Below are 19,647 nucleotides of genomic sequence, written 5' to 3' on the forward strand. Positions count from 1 at the left end.
AAAAAAGAAAAAAAAAACACAGAAAATGCAACGCAGGAAACGTTATACACAAACACCACCTAAGTGTGAATTTAGATAGAGATTTATTTTGTATGATAATCCACCTGTAGACATCTTAAATATTCTAATTTCTATGTACTAGACAGCCTCCGTCTTGAATCTTATCTTGAGTTTTAGTTTTAATTAATTTCCATGTTACCAACAAAAGAAAAAGAAAAAGAAAAATGGAACGAGAGAATGGAGATGCCAATTTGATTTTTTTTTTTTTTAAATATATTTTTCGACATGAATACTAGTTTGATTTTTTTTTTTTTTTTTTTGAGAAAAGAATACTAATTCGATTTAACTCTTCATAATATCACAGAATTTGGCAAGATGCAGTGATATATTAACGCTAAATTGGTCTGTCTAATAATTTTACATGACATGCTCAAATTCCCAGTGAATTTTAGCTCCTCTTTCTCAATATAACTAGAAAAGTTTACCAAGTTTGTCATAGTATATGCAACAATGTTAGTTTCTCAAAAAAATATATACAACAATATTAGAAAAGTTATATACCACTAGTTCATAACCTATACAATAATAAGCGGAGATTAGGTACTTCCATATAGAAGTACGTATTCTAGCATTCCCCCTCAAATAAATATATATATATATATATATATATATATATATATATTCTAGTATTAAACAATTATTATTATTGCGTTCATATATGAAATTATATATATATTATATCATTAAGTGAAAAGATGATATATATATATATATATATATACACATATATACATTGGGACTGACCTACAGTATGCAAGAGGGGGGCCATTCACCCCCCCCCCCCCAATTAAAAAAAAAAAACTAGTATAAAAAAAATTAAGATTTGCCCTTATATATATATATATATTTGTTTCTCCTCCTCTAAAATATTTAGATATTGACCTACAAGAAAATAAATAAATAAATAAAATTCATGCCCCTTTAACTACAAAACCAAAATAAATAAAAATAAACTAGTATAAGAAACACTTATTTTGTATTTTATACTTTGTTGATGTGTTTTATAATATGAAATGTTTAAGAAATACTTATTTTGTAGGTAGTATTTTGTTGAATATGAAATAGATGTTAGTTTTTATTTTCATAATTTTTTTTTTGGTTTTAAGCTTTGACCCCCCCAAGTATGAATCCTGATTCCGTCCCTGTACATATATATATATATATATATATATTAATAATTTAATAGTTAGGAATTGAGAGATTTGAATTCGGGACATTTATATTGGAAATACCAAAAGGTGTTAGTTGAGCCAAAAAAACTCTTGACTGTTGTGTTAAATATATAATGAAATTTAAATTCAATTAAAAATATAAATTAAAATAATATCGTGTAAATTACCAGGCCTTGAAAGTTTGTGGCACAATATTATAAGCTCAATCAAAAGTTAAACTATTTTGATTTTATATAGATTATTAGTCAACAACCCATGAAATATATTAAAAAAGAATTTAATAAAATGGTTTTATTAAAAAATGATTTTCTCACTCTTATATTTTGTATGAAAAATGCTAGAGATACAAACTTTTTTATAAAATGCTGATGTGATAAGTGATTATTGATAAATAAAAAAACTAATGTTATTGGTGGGCCCTGATAAAAACAAGTAAGAAGTTGGGCACAATAATAGTTTGTAAAAATGTTGTAAAATAGTTTGTAGTTGTAACATTACTTATTTTAGGAAAATTATTAGGTACTCTCAGAGTACCATAAATGCGTATTCCTCCCTCTCATATAAATGGTGGGTCCCATCATCAATTTAATTAGTATGACCTACCATTCATGTGGTGAGTGGTTGTTGGTAAATAAAAATTAATGTTATTGGTGGGCCCTGATAAAAACAAATAAGAAGTTAGCCACAATAATAGTTCGTAAAAATGTTGTAAAATAGTTTATAGTTGTAACATTATTCATTTTATTTACCAATAATCACTCACCACATGAATGATATATCCCACTAATTAAATTCATGATGAGACTCACCATTTTTGTGAGAGGGAGGAGTACGTATTTATGGTACTCCAGGAGTACCTAATACCATAAAGGGGGAAGAGGACGCACAGCTGAAGGGGGAGAGACGGGAGCGCAGTGTAATATAATGAAAGTAAATGTAAATAAACAAGTTAGAACAATAATAAGGCGGTAGAACCAGCCAAGCAGTATATATCAAAATAATTCAAAGTAAATGAAAGCAATAATTCAAAGTAAATGAAAGCAATTTAGAATCATTCGAGATGACGGTAATCCGTCCAAGGTGGCTGTTAGCAACAAGTAGTATAATGATTAGAAAACTGAAAATACTTGTTATTGAAAATAGTATAAAACACTTACAACAGTAGTAATAGTTAATACAAGATCTCAGAACAAGTTGACAATTACAAAGCTTGAATTAGTCCTAGTTACAAGGTTTGTAGGGAACAAGGTAATAGTAGTAGGAACAAGGAATTCTCTTAAAGAAGGCTTCTAGGGAAAGAAAACTCTCTCTAGAAAATTCTAAGGAAAATTCTGTAATAAAAAGCTTGTTCTAACTTAAGGGACAACCTCCCTTTAATAGGCAAAATCAGAGTGAACAGTGTCATGAACAATAACAGGTGAATAGTGACAGATGAACAGTGTCAAGTGAACAGTAACAGATGAATAGTAAAAAGATAATTTTTCTTCTTTTTGACTCAAGATTGTGGGGAATCATCCGTAGAGATCAACAAGAGGCCTACAAATTTAAGGTCTAGGCCACACATTATTGGTGTCCTTTGGTGCCAAAAGAAACCAATAAGCACCATCCTTCAGAAGTATTGGCATTTTTGTCTTCAAATAAGCACTAGTATTAGGAATCTTCAGAAGCATCATATTGGTGGGAAACAGGCTTTTAGCAGTAGTAAATATTGAAGTGTTTTGGCCGTTATGCAGGCCAGACAAATAGGAGAATCAAAATCTTCTACCAAATCTGAGGTATCTTGAAACAGTTTCGGATTTTTAGCAACATATTCTTCAAAGACATTGAAGTATTTTGGCCTTTGTGCAAGCCAGTCAAATAAGGGGAAGTAACAACAGCTTCAAATAGTAGTAACCTAAGGAGCAAACTCATTAATCAGTGGAAGGAGCATCGGATGGATAGCCATCATAAGAATCCCATGGGGCATTATCATCACATGCTTGCTCATGATAGATAGCATATTTATTACATAGTCCGCAATATAGAAGTGGCTCAAATCTTGGAGTTTTTATTGGGATGAGAAGACTTCTTGGATTCGGATGATCTGCTATCCGTAAGTGAACAAGGGCATTAACATAGGGTTTGAGATCAAAAACAGAGATTCTATTTGTGCTTCTTATGAAATGATAATTTTTCCATAGATTCTGAGCAACTTCAAGAATTTGATTATTAAAATAATTTCACCAACATTCGGCAAGAGCAAAAGGATCTTCGAAGGACAATTGAGAATTCCCTTCAAGCCATTGCCCTTGGTAAGTGTGACCATTGATGAGAATGAGATGTTTGGAGAGCTGGACATTTATCCAATTATCTCTTTCCCATATTGGCAAAGTATCCCAGCATCTGATGGAAACAAAAGGTCTAGTGGAAGAACTTTCAAATCCTTTAATAGCAGTTTGAATAATTTGTGGAAGCTGACTAGCTTGTTTATGGCCTGTTAATTTTACGACTAAGGTGGCACCAATGACGATAAGAAGGGGACACAACAAAGGAGTATCAAAGTTTCGGGTAGACACAGATAGAGAGACAGAGAACACAACCACACTATCACCGGCCAGAAAAGAGTGGCTCTGATACCATAAAGGGGGAAGGGGACACACAACTAAAGGGAGAGAGACGGAAGTACAGTGTAATATAATGAAAGTAAATGTAAATAAATAAGTTAGAACAATAATAAGGCGGTAGAACCAGCCAAGCAGTATATATCAAAATAATTCAAAATAAATGAAAGCAATAAATCAGAATAAATGAAAGCAATTTAGAATCGTCCGAGATGGCGGTAATGATGGGTCCCATAAATACATACTCCTCCCTTTCACATAATGGTGGGTCTTATCATGAATTTAATTAGTGGATCTTACCATTCATGTGAAATGAGGGAGTACGCATTTATGGTACTCCGGGGGTACACAATAATTTCCCCTCATTTTGTATAAAAATACGAAATTTTATCATTATGATAGTTATTTATTAATATTTGTTATGATTTTGTATTTATGTCGGGCTAATAAATATATAATTATGGTAATTATTAATAAGTATTTATTTCGATTGTATTTATATATGAACTAGCTATTATATTATTTAAAGAAATTATGATGCGACAAGATTCTAATTGAGGGGTTAAATATAAAATAACATACAAAATATATATGGAATGAACACCATAGATTCTTTTTTTAATAGAGTTTGAACCTTTGAGAATTGAACCTCATATCTCTTATTTAATTATTAGAGACTTTACCAGTTGAACTAACTGGAACACACTTCTAATTGAGGGGTCATATATATTACTGTAGAATATTAATGTGTAAATTTGTAAGGTCTCAAAAGCTTACGTGACAAATATTATAAAGTCAACTTGTGGGGGTCAGGTAATCAGGAAGTATTATTAAAAACAATATTAACTGGGCCTATGGCCCTATCCGAGGACGTTAGACCGTCCGAGGAGGCCCACATAAAGTTATAAGGGGAACCGAATGAAAAGAGGAGTGGATACCATTTAAGATGGGTCCAGTATTCGTCCAAGGACAAAATCATTCTCAGCAACATGTGTCCGAGACCAACCTGAGCCCCGTATCATTACAGACTTACTTCGAAGCTACGTTACCACTAAAGGAGGGACATTGGGCCAAGGCTAAAGAAAGGAAAGATAAACAAATATTTTTAACAGCTGCTGCCTCCGCATTAATTGCCTCTCAACCAACTCTTTGGCCGCATTAATGTGAAGGTGATGCCTGAACAGTGATAAAACAGCCTTACAGTTACTGGTTGAAGATTCTAGGAAGTGTTGGATGGTATAGAAAGGAATCCCCCGAATCCAATCTACACGTGTGTGGTGAGGATGATACCAGGATGGCGGTATATAACATGGAAGAATGCATTGAGGGAAGGGCATTGAAAATCCTGTACAATATTACCTTTAAGAAAAGGCAGATAAAAGAAAGAATGGAAGCTTTAGCAAAGGGAGATTGTTGATAGCACTTGCATCAAACCGTCTTAGAACATTAAACCTAATCATTTTTCTTCTAGGATAAATCTAGTTCTTTTGCCCACTCTCTAAAAATTTATTGTTCGGGCCGTTAGCGTTTGAGCCTAAATACGTCTTGGGTCACAACTGAAAATCAAATGGTATTTAGTTATATATATATATATATATATATATATTAGATTATAGATTATAAATGACATAAGTCATGAGTTCTAGTTAACTAAATTGGTAAAATCTATTGATGTCCAATAAGACATATGTGGTTCAAACTCATCTATAATAAAAACTAATTAATGTTTTGACCTAATGATAAAGAGCAAAACTATGGAGTGGACACCATAAATTAAATTTTGTCATATATATATAATGACACAATTCAAAATGCAATGATATATAGGTGTAAATAAGTTAAAAAAATGAGCCAATTTGTTTATAAATACTTTGAATTTTGAGAAAAAAAAAAAAGAAGAAGATGTAGGTTCATTTATTTATCAAACATGTCGAGTTCATGTTTACAGTTTACCCTTTAATTATTTAAAGGCAAGTTAAAAAAAAAAAACAATGTGTTAGTATTCAAATTTTATACTTATTAATAATTATAAACAATCCATTTTATAATAAGTTTTTGTATAAATCCTAAGAATACAATATTAGTTCATTTTTGTTTATATATTAAAATTATTCTATCTAATTATCTCAAATAAAATATTCCCAAGCATAATTTAATTATCAGTCATTAGCATAGATTATATTCATAGTATTGATTTATATGAGAAAACAATTAGTTGATCAAGTATTTCATATACAAGTTAGAACTTGTTAAACTAAATAATGAACCAATTAAAATTTTGCAATCTAATTTGGTGATGAGCTCAAGCTCATTGAATATTTGATACTTCACTAAGTTAGTTGGACACTTAACCCCATCCCCCTTTTCCCATATTATGCTTGAAAATACGTAAAAACTTAGCGAAACATCAAATACATAGAAGCAAACATTATTTACACAAGTATCTTGTAAATGATGAGTTTCAGTTAGCTTAATTGGTGTCGTCGAAAAAGAGATATACCATCTACATTATAAAACTAATTGGTGTCTTAGCTTGATAATAAAAAATAATTATTATAAGTAAAAATATCTTTAGTATAAGTGAGCAGAAGAGCAAGACCGATTCCTTTGGGCTACATGCCTCATAATGAACAAATGGTTTGTTTCCTGTCTGACTACAAGTCATTCCTTGAAGCCCAAGTCAGCGGATGAGTAAGAACAGGCCCAAAGGGTTGTGGATCTATTTATGGACGAAAGAGCACTTTTTTCTGTATCAGACCATTAGACAACACTCGGCCCCGTTAGGCCGTTAATCTTATGTCTCTAACACAGGCGACTTGAAGGGCCCAATGGCTCTATTAATCACGGAAGGTATATAGGCCAGAAATGTTATGACCACGAGCCATCCATGAGTCAAAGTGCCACAAGAATCATGTGCAACACAACCTAAACTCATGGCCCAAACATATGATGAGTTCAAAAGAAAAGATTATAGAGATTATGAAATTTTTATTTAATTTCATAATAATTCCTATAAAAAAAAATTTTCATACCGATTGAGTTGGTAAATTTTTATTGGTTCTCAACAAACACTAATAAATCAACAGTTGCGAATTTTGTGTGTCTATAAAAGTAAGGCTAAAGACACAACAAATTTCACAACAATTGAACTAATAAGTTTTTTATTGGTTTGCAACAAACACTGAATAATGTAGTTCCGAATTTTGTTTGTTTGTTTGTATTTATAGACTTTCTCATTGGTTAGTGTGTTTCCTATGCATTTTATCAAAGTGTTAGCTTAGGACACATGAATTGAAGGGTTGTCTTAAAAAATAAAAGATAAATAAATAAAAATTGTGTCTATAAATTTTCTCATTGGTTGGTGTGTTACCTATGCATTTTATCAACTCTTTAGCTTAGTACACATGAATCTAGGGGCTATCTTAAAAAAATAAAAAAAATAAAATAAAATTGAGTGGCTGTAAAAAGGTTTAAGGAGTGAGTTAAGACAAGCACCTGAAAGTGGCAAAAAAGATCAAGAGAAAAGCTCCCGGCGAGGATCGAACTCGCGACCTTTCGCTTACGAAGCGAACGCACTACCACTATGCTACGGAAGCTTTTTGACTTCGCTTGTCACATGATAATTATATGGGACAGGCTCACCTCCCGTTCAATGGCCTCCTGTTTTCTCCATTTTTTAAATAGATGAAGGACACGTGTAAGTGAAGCAATCCAAAGGCTAAAAAAGAACCCACAAAGCAAGTTACTCTCTCTCCGTCTTCCTCTCTCTAAAACTCCAGAACTGAGTATTTCTCAGTAAATTGTCTTGTTCCTTCCTTCATCTTCTACACAAAGATGGTAAAAATCCAAAAAGCAGTGCACAAATCTCCAGTACTACAGCAATTACTGAAAAAATCAACTATCTCCATTAGTCTCTATGTCTAGCTCTATTCAGAGCTGAGCATCAAACGCTCCAAGATAAGACCTTACTTGAGAAGATCGGTGCTTGCCAGAGAAGAAAGGGCGAAATTGGGACATTGGATGAAATATTCCATGGGATCTCCAACAAGATCAGGGAAAGGAAATTGAACCCAAACCTCACCACTCAATCATAAATGGTTCCACAAGAACACCAAAGCAGGTAAATCCTAGTCTATAGTTGTTTTGGGTTTCAAGAAAATACAAAAGCTTGGCTTAAACTCACCTAAAAATGAAATATATATATATATATATATATATATATATATATATTCTTACAGATGAAGGGGTTCCATTGTAAGTAACGATGCCCAAAAGCCCAAAAAACTGAATATAAGATTCAAACAAAAGGGAATTTGTCTTTGTGTAGAAGATGAAGGAAGGAGCAAGTCACAATTTAATGAGAAAGAGAAACACCTTTGATGCTCAGTTCTGGAGTTCTAGAGAGAGTTGAGAGATAGAGAGAGACGAAGAGAGAATGAAAGAAAAGTTGCTCTGTGGGTTTTTCTTTTTTTTTTGGCCTTTGGATTGCTTCACTAACACGTGTCCTTCATCTATTTAAAAAATGGAGAAAACAGGAGAGTATTGAACGGGAGGTGAGCCTGTCCCTAATTATATATAACCATTATCATCTCCTGCTAAAACCCTCAAATACACCATCGCAATGAAAACCAAAGGTTTTAGCGTAGGTAGAACCCGCCCACAACAACTCAAAAACCCAGAACTGAGAACTGAAAGCTGAGAGAGAGAGAGAGAGAGAGATGTGTGGAATAGCTTTGATCATCTCTGGAACTTGTATTGACTTGTCATCTCTGCTTCTCGACTCTGTACCTTCAGCCTCCTCTACTTCCATTGATGACCAAGTAGGTTTTTCTAGTTTTCATTTTTATTGTTATATTTTTAAATTCTTGTTTGGTCAAAATTTTTCATTTTTCTATTTAGAGAACAAGAATTTGATATTAACAATGTGTCATAAATTGTTTCATAATTTAATTAGATTTTTAGACCCAAAAAAAGAAAAGAAAAAGTGGAGCAATCAAAAATATGTACCAGAATTCAGTTATAGTATTTTTTTTTTTTTTGGGAAATGTGAGGTATTATTCACTTATGGGGAATCTTTTTCAATTTTAGACTTATTGCTTTTTTGAGTGGAGTGATAAACTACTGGTTGTTCCAAAAGTTTGAGTTTTTACTAATACTTCTCCTTATGTGTGGGCCCAGACTCCCCGACATATGGGTCTTTAAATGGGGGTAAAGTGGGGACAGTGTTTGACTTATGCTCATCTATTATGATTTAATTATATTTAGACAAAAAAAAAGTGTACCATAATTCAATTAATAGTTTTTTTTTTTGGATTGTGGGGTATTATTCACTTATAGGGAATATTTTCAATTTTAGAATGATTGCTTTTGAATGTGGGGGGAAGAGCTTGCTGTAGATATTGTCTATATGAGTGGCAAACTGGCAATAGTTTTTGGGTGTGTGTTTTGGTTGTTTTTGCTAAAGGGCTATGACTCTGATGACATTATTTCTTGAAACACAAGAATTGAGTGGAGTGATAAACTGCTGCTTGTCCCAAAAGCTTGAGTTTTTTGGAAATTTGATTAATTTAATTATTTATTAGTTACTAACACTCGTCCTTACGTTTGGGCCAAACTCCCCGACACGTGGCTTTATAACTTTTTAAATGGGAGGTAAAGTGGAGACAGTGTTCGACTTATGATCATCTATTATGATATCGTGATAAATTGTCACTGATCCCAAAAGCTTAAATGGCTAGGAAATGGAAGTTTAATTATTTGATCCCAATTCTAACATGAAAGGTGATTTTGTGGGTTCAAAAGCCACTGGTTAGAAAATAGCATGTTGCGGTTTTTTTGGGGTTAATCTCTCTCTCTCTCTCTCTCTCTCAATATGTTGCTAGTGAAAGTATATGATTTAGTGTTAATTGAATTTTGATAGTGTGCTAATTATTTTATAATCCTTGCTGTTTCAAAAAAAGTGACTAATATTTTTTATTGGTGCACTGTGCATCAGCTGGTATTCTCGATAGATGATCTTAAAGCAGCTCTAGGGAGGAGGGGTCCTGATAGCTTGGGTAGCAAGAAGGTTTTCCTTTATTCAAAGACTTCAAGCTCCATTGAGGAGCGAGAAATTGTATCCTTCACTGGTGGAGAAGAGGCAAAAGAAAGGGACGAGTCCTGTTCACAACGTGTTGAGGAGAAAAATGATTGTTGCTTTGATACACATGGACAAACTCGTGAGGTAGAGAATGGTTTTAGCATGTCCAATGTTGTGGCAGAACTTCACTTTATTGGTGCCACATTACAGCTCCGGGGGATAAATCCTATTGTTCAGCCCTTGATGGATACATATGGGAATATTTTTGTGTATAATGGTATGCTTACTTGTCTCTTAATGGATTAGATCAGAGGGATTGTATTCATAATGGTTTGACCTTTGTGCTGCATATATTTCTTTCACACACTTTTGGCCTATTTTGTTACACTGAGTTTTTGTTGGATATGGGTCCTACTTGTGTTTCTTGTTGGTACATGACATTCTTCAAGTAGATGTAATCTCATATTTTTTGATTGGTTATCTTTATTTTCATTTTACTTTGCTTAAAAAATAGGCAGGGCAAAAGTATAGCTATACCTAGAAAAAGGTGAGGCTTTAAAAAGATGTACATTCTAAGTTATTTAAAAAAAAAAAAAACAATGTACATCCTATTTAAGGATGAATAAGCTAAATTAAACAAGAAATTAATGATCAAATGCATTTGATTTTATATAAGACACTTGATGTTTAAAACTGGTCTCTTCAATTTCATTCATTTAGTTTTCAGATATAATCTTGGGTTCTGATTTTATGTTCTACTTTGAAGGAGAAATATTTGGAGGAATTAACATTGATAGTGATAGCAATGATACTGAAATTCTAATGCAAGCTCTTGGAAACTGCTGCTCGTGCAATTCCCATTTGCACACAAGAACAAGCTACTGTCTTGAAAAAGGAAAAAGTTCTGTTCCAGAGGTTCTCTCTACAATTAAGGGGCCATGGGCTGTCATCTATTGGCAGGTAACTCTGAGTGGTAAGTTTCTATTTATTTCAATTAAATTTTTGCAGTATCTCTCGTTACCAGAATCTTATTTCTGAAGTTTACTTGTCACATTATGTATAGGAAAGTTCAAGAACCCTGTGGTTTGGTCGAGATGCATTTGGCAGACGGAGCCTTCTTGTTCACTGGCCTACTTTGGAGGACCATCGGTTCCTGCTATCTTCTTTATCACCATTTTCTTCCACTGAGGAGAGTTCTGGTATACTATGCTCAGTAGAACTTTACTCATTTGGTTCTTAGGGTTTGGCTTATGTTGTTTAGTGCATTGTAATGATGATTGATAATACAGTGTGCTGAAGCTGATTTCTGTTCTGGAGTAATTCTGAAACAAAATGTCAAGTAAATTATGCATGTTGTTTTATTTTTCATTCTCCCATTTCTATTCCCTGATCTTTAAATATTTGTGTGATACGATATTTCTTCATGCCACTCTCCTTGTATTCCATGTCTTTTCCTTTCTGAAATTTTGTTCTCCACACCAGTCTCCTTGTGTCTATTAGTTCAGATGTACACATTGCTTTAGTGGATCTCACTACTTTGAAAATAGATTCCCCTCTAAACATTGCTTAATATGACATATCTCCAAGCTGAGTGAATTTGGGCAATCTGAAAAGACATGCTATGAACTTTTATATGTATTAGGTGATCATAGAATGTGCAGGGTGGGAGGTATTCTTTATGGAGTGTTGCTTGATAAACCTTCTTTTTGATAATTGTAATTAATGGCAAAGGAAGAGCGCTTATTGGCAAGACTCTTAATACAGCTGTTCCTTATAATTAGCCATAGGCTTTATTGAGCCAAAGTGAGCAAGTACTGCCATGAATATATATATATATATATATATATTTTAAGGGCACTGCATACATGTATATTGTTTTCCAAATGCATAAGTTTTTACCATTGTTGCATTTAGTACCATTAAAATTACAAGTATATTAACCCACAAGTCCCTTTAATTTTTCTTGCAGTTTGTCAATTTTTGACTCTTGATATGAGTGAGATTTTTATATCAAGTGATGTTATTTTAATCCAGGCTTTGAAGCTGAAAATGAAATTAACAACCACAATTTCTGGGAAGAGCTTACATGTGGGATATACAGCATATCTTTTGATGCTCCAAAATTGGATGGGTGCCTGGTTGGTAAGGTCAGAAAACATGAATGGACAAATTCCATGCTAAAAGAACTGATTGTTTGGGAGAGAACTTCTGTTGAACCAAAACCCGAAGATTTATACTCTTCTCATGGCAAGACTCTTATGGAGCAACATGATGTGCATTCAGCTTGTTCAAATATATTGCCATCCAAATCAGGTGATTTTCATACCATTCTGTAAGCAGTTGCATGTGGAACTTCCAAATTTTAGTTAAAATATAAACTACTTACCATTTTTGTCTCATGAATATGATTAGTAATTATAATTGTAGGTTTTGTTGTAATGATGCTGTAACTGTCGTTTTGTATTGATTAAGTAGGGCCCATCCAAGCTTCAATTTCAGGGATGGCAGAGACTGTACTGTTTGCTTTAAGGGAATCTGTGATGCGGCGCACTTCACTGCATAGAATATTTAAGGTTCATGATCTGATTGAACTGAATTACATTTGCATTAGTTTCATGCTATAGAGTAGTGGGACAGATATTATTCTTAAACATTTTATTGTAAAATGGAAAATTAAGGAATATTTTCCAACTAAATAACCTTGAGTAGGCTCAATTATTTCTTTTTTGGGTTATTTGATTTATTTCCTTTTGTATTAATAGAATTCTTTTGACATGAAATGCATAGGCAGTTACTTGTGATATAAGACAAGAGGTACTCACACCAGTGGCAGTTCTTTTCTCTGGAGGATTAGATTCTATGATACTTTCAGCATTACTAGATGAATGCCTTGATCCCAGCTGTGAGTGTTCAGTAAAAGCTACATTTATTTATTTTTCCCCCTTCTTAATGTTCTGTGTTATATTTGTATGAATCTCAATGAGCTCCAATTTTTAGAGTTGAAACTGTAAAGCTAAATAATGACATGCATTATAAAATCCTTTTGTCAATCGTACCTGTAAGCTCATGTCCTATCAATTTTAATGACAGATGAGATTGATCTACTTAATGTGAGTTTTGACGGTCAGTCTGCTCCTGATAGAATCTCTGCCAAGGCAGGAGTAATGGAGTTGAGAAGAATTGCACCCTTGAGAAGGTATGGACTATGATTTCCCATACTAAAAGGCTTTCTGTGTAATGAATTTCTGCAATTGTCTTGCCTTGTGCCATCAGTTCACATGATATTTTAATTGCAGGTGGAAACTTGTAGAGATTGATGCTGATTTATCAACATTGGACCTTGAAACAAAGCACGTCATGTCACTAATAAATCCTGCAAATACTTATATGGTGCAAAGTTTCTTTCAACAGATAATGCAGTTTTTCCTTATTCTATATATGTTTTGTTTTAAGCTTCCACTGAATCAGATAAATGGCCTTATAATCTTATGTTGTTCTAACTTATACATGTTTCCTGACATTATGGGAGGACATCATAGATACACATAATTATCCCCTTCGCGTCTTTTCTTTGCTGATTCCTCTCAATGAAATTTTCCAATACTTTTGATGTTCCTTTAGCATAAGCTTTTATTGTAATTCACCCTTAGATCTCAAAGGTGTCTTATGATCTTTTAGCTTAATTTGTCTTTTATTTTTTCCCATGAAATAACAAAATAACAGAGTAAATGTCATCTTTCTAGATCTCTCTTCTCACCAACATAAGTGCTATTGATCTGAATGGATAGAGTCTTATATCTTATTTAATATTGCAGGACCTGAATATAGGAATAGCTTTATGGCTGGCTGCTAGAGGCAGTGGCTGGGTGTATGAAGGAAATAACAATAATTTTGATAAGGATCTTCAGTGCAATGAACGTGTTAAATACAAGTCAAAGGCCAGGATTGTCCTTGTTGGTTCTGGTGCTGATGAGCAATGTGCTGGATATGGTAGGCATAAAACAAAATATCGAAAGGGAAGGTATGCATTTTTCATGAATAAATTAAATAATCTCGTCACTTTTTTTTTTTTTTTTTGCATGTTTGGAAACCAATTTGTGTGTGTATTCACACATGTGTGGATCTGTGTTTATGTTCATGTAATTACTTTGCTCTAAAGTAGTTCTTTTGTTAATATCAGTGTGTATCATATAGGTCTTGAAGTTGCTGTAATATTCTAACCTGTTTTTGAATATCATATAAGTCTTCACCTACTAGCAATTTAATGTGTGGAACTGGCTCCTAATGCTTCTTTCAAGAGGCTGTAAAGAATCTGTGGCCCCTAGATACTTTGCTGCTAAAGTAGGTGAATGTTATCACATTATAGTAATGAGAAAATAAGTGTGGTAATAAAATGGTTGAGAACGTTCAAACAAAATTTAGTTGCTGAAAATTTCTGAACTTGGGCCTCAGAATCTAGGCAAGGCCCCTGAAATTTCTTTTGGTACTTGCATTGATCCTTGTCAATTTGATAGCTAATCATGACCAAATGATGCGGCAGAAAAGAGTATCCTGATATATGCACCTGCTGCCGGTACAACCCTTTGGCAAGCTTACTTAAAAAAAAAAAAAAAAAGCCTTGGCAAAATCAAATTGATTTTGGACCAATGCCTTCAGAAATACTGTATTCAGCTTGTTTGTATGTGAATGCGCATGCATGTGCGAGGGTGTCTGTGTGTGTGGTTCAGTGGCTACTGCGCTTCACTAACAGGAACTGTATTCTTCTGTTGTATGTATTAGTTTTAGTGCCCGTTTGGCATTCTATTTTGAAAAGTAGTCTTTTTTTAAAAACTTCACTTTTTTTCTAGATACAGGCTTTTCAAACAATCCATTTTCTGAAGGCCGAAAAAATAAGCTGTGCCAAATGGATCCACAGGAATAGGGTCTTCTGGAATTTCAGTACTAAATTCATTCTAAGAAACTGAAAGAATTACCAGCTTCCTGTGCATTGTTATTTGATTTTCTCCTATTTAGAGCAGCAGTGATTTGATATCATTCATTATATTCGTGACCTATCACTGAACCAAGTAATGTTTGGAGTAATTGATGTTTATATACCTACTCGTTTTGGTGGTCTCATATGCTGTCTTCAGTTGGCTTGGGCTACATGAGGAAATGAAATTGGACATGCAAAGAATTTGGAAGAGAAACCTAGGAAGAGATGACAGATGTATTGCTGATAATGGGAAGGAGGTATTGCTAACATCTTGGACAAAAACAATTTCTTACATCATTGACTGGTCACATGTGGCAACTATCTAATTCTTCCTTTTCTGCTTTTTAAAAAAGGCTAGATTTCCTTTCTTGGATGAAGATGTTATAAGGACTTTGCTTGATATTCCTCTGTGGGAGATTGCCAACCTTGATCAACCTAGTGGAATTGGTGATAAAAAGATTCTGAGAGAGGTCAGTGCTATATCTTTTGTTTAGTTTACATTCTCTGTCGTGCCCTAACATATGAGACATGATACGGGCACAGAAATACGGTTATGTACATGTTTCTGAATATATATATATATATATATCATCTGGGAATGTGCCGGCATACGTGCATGTTTTGTAAGAGCATCTGCTTCTGGGTTTTATGCATGATATTTACTTTTGTACTTTACAATGCATAACACTATATAATGTGACTGAATTCCTTCTATGCCCCAGAGAAATGTAGTGTTAAAAATGAATACAGTTTTTTTTTTTTAAGGAAATGGCTTTGTAGTTGTTGTCAACATGAGTATTGTGCTGATGAGTATTTGACAAACCATCTGTAGGGAGAAGTTCCATATGTTGCATTGTAGCATCCCAATCTCTATTGATATTATATTCTCGAATTTGGGGAGTCATCTGGCTTAAAATTGGTGATGGTTGGGATTCAAGTGATAGCCTAGTGGTAATGGCATCCTTTGTGGTGCCCCATACCTGTGGTTCGAAGCCCACGTCCCCCTTTCCCCTATCTACCTATCTCAAAAATTGGTGATGGTTGAAGGAATATGATTACCATGACCGACAAGTTGAAGCTGTGTGTGGTGGAAACTGAAGGTTGTCATTTGAAAATATTAGACCATAATTTGGTTAAATGAGTAACTGTTTATTCATTGCCCATTATTATACCAAAAGATATCTTGTTCATGGTTATAGTTGAGATGTCAAGCCAAACGTGTGGGTGACATAAAGTTCTGTGGAAAGAAAATTTATTGCTGTCTAACAGGATTTAACTTTGAACTTCTCTATTACCTATCCAAAAAAAGAACTTTGAACTGCTCTATTGAATGAAGTGGACTCTGATGGAGTGTAGGGAATACAAAAACCTTATATGGGGTTAGGGAGACATTCTGGTTTGATCCAGGTTGAAGTTTCTTGAGGTTCCATTCCAATTCATCATCTTGCTATCTTAATATAATCAAGGGGAAATTACACTTTTCCACCTTGAACTATACCCCATTTTACACTTTGCCCCTTGAACCATCAAAATGCATGATTGACCCCCCAAAGTTATAACTCTGTAATACTTACCCCCCTATCGGCTGTTTTTGGGTTAAGTCTAACGGAATTTAGCATTAAACTACCAATTTGCCCCTTCCTCCAAATCATACGGTAGAGGGTAGCCAAGCTAACAGTGCTTAGTTGGTCTTTTTGGATGATCAGAACTAGGACTAAGACATGGCCCAGATTCCCATGGGGGACAACAGCGGCGAAATCTTGGACAATGGATGAAAGCCTGATCTAGCAAACCAATGCCTTAAGCCACTCAGCCATGCCTCCAAGTTGTTGATCAAAATTTGATCTGCAGGGTCTGGTTGGTTGCCCAAAGGATTATTGACTCCGATCAACAGTGTAATCCATTATTCATGAATTCAAAATAGTTTCACCTGACTCATCATTTTATTAAGAATAGACTCATATCGTCTCAACTCAAAAGGAATTATTCTCCCATGTAATAAAAAATTATGAAAAAAAAACCTATGATTTTGTACCAGCTGGAAACAGCTGAAACAATCTGTATAGGCTGAAACATCCTGGTATTTAAACCCGATACATTTCAAGGGTCTAAGTGTACAGGTTTACTAACCAGTATGAAATCTATTGACCACTGTAGCTGGTATGGTACAGTAATTATAACTTTGGTACTGATTTCTCTTTTACTGTTATATGCAAAGAAATCTTACATGTTCATTTTTGGATTTGAAATCCGTTACTAAATCAATGGCTCTCAATTCAGGCTTAGTATCTCATGTCATGAATCCTGGCCAGATGTTTAATTGTTTGTGCATTATGTTTGTTGAAGGTTGCTCGATTGCTTGGTTTATATGAAGCAGCAGTTCTGCCCAAAAGAGCAATTCAGGTATGCATACCTATACAGATGTTATAACATTTAAATGTATGAATTGCCATGCTTTGGGTTTATGCAGCACTTAGCACTATGAATTCTTTTCTTTTTCTAGGTAGATAGTAATATCACTTCTCAAGGGGATGCTGTGTTTTTTAAATTTTACTATACATATAGCATTTAACAGTCAATCTTTCTGATTATGCTATTATCAGCATTCTGTCGTTTTGAACAATGATTAAATCCATAGTATCAATTGGACTAGTTTTCTAGTTATAAAAATCTCTCTGAATTGGTTCTGCAATGAAGTCGTAAGTCAAATACATGCAAAAGAACTTTCAAGCTGGGTTAAATACAAATTGTTCACGAGCTTTATCTAGAAGAAAGTTATGTTGCTAAACGCTATTTGATTCTTAAGTGATTTACTCTTTTTCTCAAAAAAAAGAAAAAAAAAGTGATTTAATCTTTGTTCTTTACTGGTGTAGTTTGGTTCAAGAATTGCGAGGGAGTCAAATCGAAAGAATTTTGGTAGTAACCGTGCGGCAAATCAGGCGTCTGCTGGAAGTGCAGTAATTCAATTGCCATCAAACTTGACTTAATACCGCCCTTGGGTTAATTCTTCGCATGTGTTCCTCTCTTTCTTTCTGGAGCTTTGATCTGCTTCAATCTGGAGTTCCTGCATTTTTGGTCTCGGCTCTATAAATGAATGATGACAATGAGCCATCACCAACATTGTTTTTGTGCACATGCACACAGATCTCCGTTCCTCCAGCATCATAAAGCACCTTATTACTTTGTAACTAGAATTTAAATGATTTTGTTGTATGAATTGAGATTCGAGAAGATTTAGTCTTTTTAATTGATCCTGAGTTATTCTTTAATTAGAGTTGGAAGAGTCATTTCACAGCCATGGCTTTGACTAATTCTTACACTTTTGCATTTTATCATAGCCACCAGCTGAGCTTAAATAATGAATTATCTGACAATTAAGTGCCATAATTTCTGATTACAAGTCTCTGGTGAGAAAAATTGAAGCAACTTGCATAGAAAGTACAAAATTATGCAGATTAGTTAGCTGAGGAAGGATGTCACCTTAATATATTTTTGCTGTTTATCATGAGCCATCTTATTTGTAAAAACCAGTGTATGGTTGATGCAATGATCTGCAGTTGATAGAATGGTTTTAGTCGTATTAGAGGTGACTACCCTCCTAGAATTAAAGGAAGAAAAGAGTATTTGGGTTAAATTCTCCTCCTTTGTTTATTCATCTTAACGCTTAAATACAATTAATCAAGATAACTCCTAGTCTTATGGTTCTATAACAAGATAGACCTCATCCTAATAACAACTTAATCAAATTTAAATAACAATTATCCTAACATGATAACAATTATCCTAACACAATAATAACTACTCCGTAAGGCAACATCACAAGTCCAATAACTTAGCCACTGTCTGACTCAGCGGCTGCTTCCAATTCCACATGTCCATCTTCTAGCTCCTTATGCCCGTGGGTCATAACAGTTGATGTTCAGGGTAAGCTGTACCTAAATTTTTTACTTTGAAGAGATTTATTTTTCTCTCTCCTTATTTATTGCAAATCATACTCATCCCAAAGTTTATGGGAGAAGACTTGTTGAATTCTCTTCTCGAGGAAGCTCGAAATGTCAAGGATAAGTTTCAGATAATCTAGTGGCACACAACAACAAAGACCAATATACAAAGAGGCATCTTATCAACAAAAAAAAAAAAAAAAAACATACAAAGAGGCCAAACACTGCATGAAAATGAAACACTATCAAATTGCACTACATAAACCAACAACACCCAGAGAGTTAGAGAGAGAAGCCAAAATGTCTTTCTATAGTAAGTTTCTTTTTGTTTAAAGAGTTTAGTCTTGTTTATTCTGTTCATTCTTTCATTGGATTAAATATGTTAGTCACATTATTTTGTTGTTTTTGTTAATTCTGGTTTGTTTGCAATGTTACATGTGAGGAATTTGCATCTGTGCTAATTTTATTAGAGATCTTAAATGCAGTATTTAATGGGTTGTATTATTCTATTTACAAGCATAGAAATCTTATCCTTTTACTAGTCTTCTTGGCTGGAATCATAAATGGGTTGTTTCTATAGGTAGAGTAGGAGTGTCATTCTTAATGGACGGAGTATAATTTTAGGAAAAGTATTCAGTTGGGGGGAGATAACGTTCCATCATTATTCATTAGGGATGTGATCAAAATGTCGTCCAGTTTGAATCTTGTTATTGAATATATTTTGATGGTCTTAATAATTAAATCATGAATGTCTAGATACAAGAACCCTTAAACTAGTTAAATTTTTTTTTGAGAAACAAACTAGTTAAATTATTATTGT

The 19,647-nt window shown here is 33.8% G+C and overlaps 1 protein-coding gene and 1 non-coding gene across 3 annotated transcripts; one reads left to right on the forward strand and one right to left on the reverse strand.

Annotated features, from left to right (window-relative positions):
* Nucleotides 1-7,356: 7,356 nt before the first annotated feature.
* On the reverse strand, nt 7,357-7,428 carry TRNAT-CGU. Its single transcript has one exon. It is a non-coding gene; the product is annotated as a tRNA-Thr (tRNA).
* A 34-nt stretch (nt 7,429-7,462) lies between these two features.
* Nucleotides 7,463-18,181, forward strand: LOC115979101 (asparagine synthetase domain-containing protein 1-like). Of its 2 annotated transcripts, XM_031101066.1 has the most exons (15): nt 7,463-7,952; nt 8,071-8,652; nt 9,828-10,188; nt 10,678-10,871; nt 10,975-11,110; nt 11,946-12,224; nt 12,387-12,484; nt 12,699-12,813; nt 13,002-13,107; nt 13,208-13,301; nt 13,727-13,932; nt 15,044-15,143; nt 15,240-15,356; nt 17,233-17,289; nt 17,760-18,181. In XM_031101066.1, exons 2-15 carry the CDS (start codon nt 8,551-8,553, stop codon nt 17,871-17,873), a joined length of 2,079 nt encoding a protein of 692 aa, XP_030956926.1. In that variant the 5' UTR covers nt 7,463-7,952; nt 8,071-8,550; the 3' UTR covers nt 17,874-18,181. The 2 variants fall into 2 exon arrangements, with proteins under 2 accessions (XP_030956926.1, XP_030956927.1); XM_031101067.1 differs by lacking the exons at nt 17,233-17,289; nt 17,760-18,181 and having other exon boundaries at nt 15,245-15,348.
* Nucleotides 18,182-19,647: the final 1,466 nt, after the last annotated feature.

Source organism: Quercus lobata, chromosome 3, assembly GCF_001633185.2.
Source record: "Quercus lobata isolate SW786 chromosome 3, ValleyOak3.0 Primary Assembly, whole genome shotgun sequence".
Lineage (NCBI taxonomy): Eukaryota > Viridiplantae > Streptophyta > Magnoliopsida > Fagales > Fagaceae > Quercus > Quercus lobata.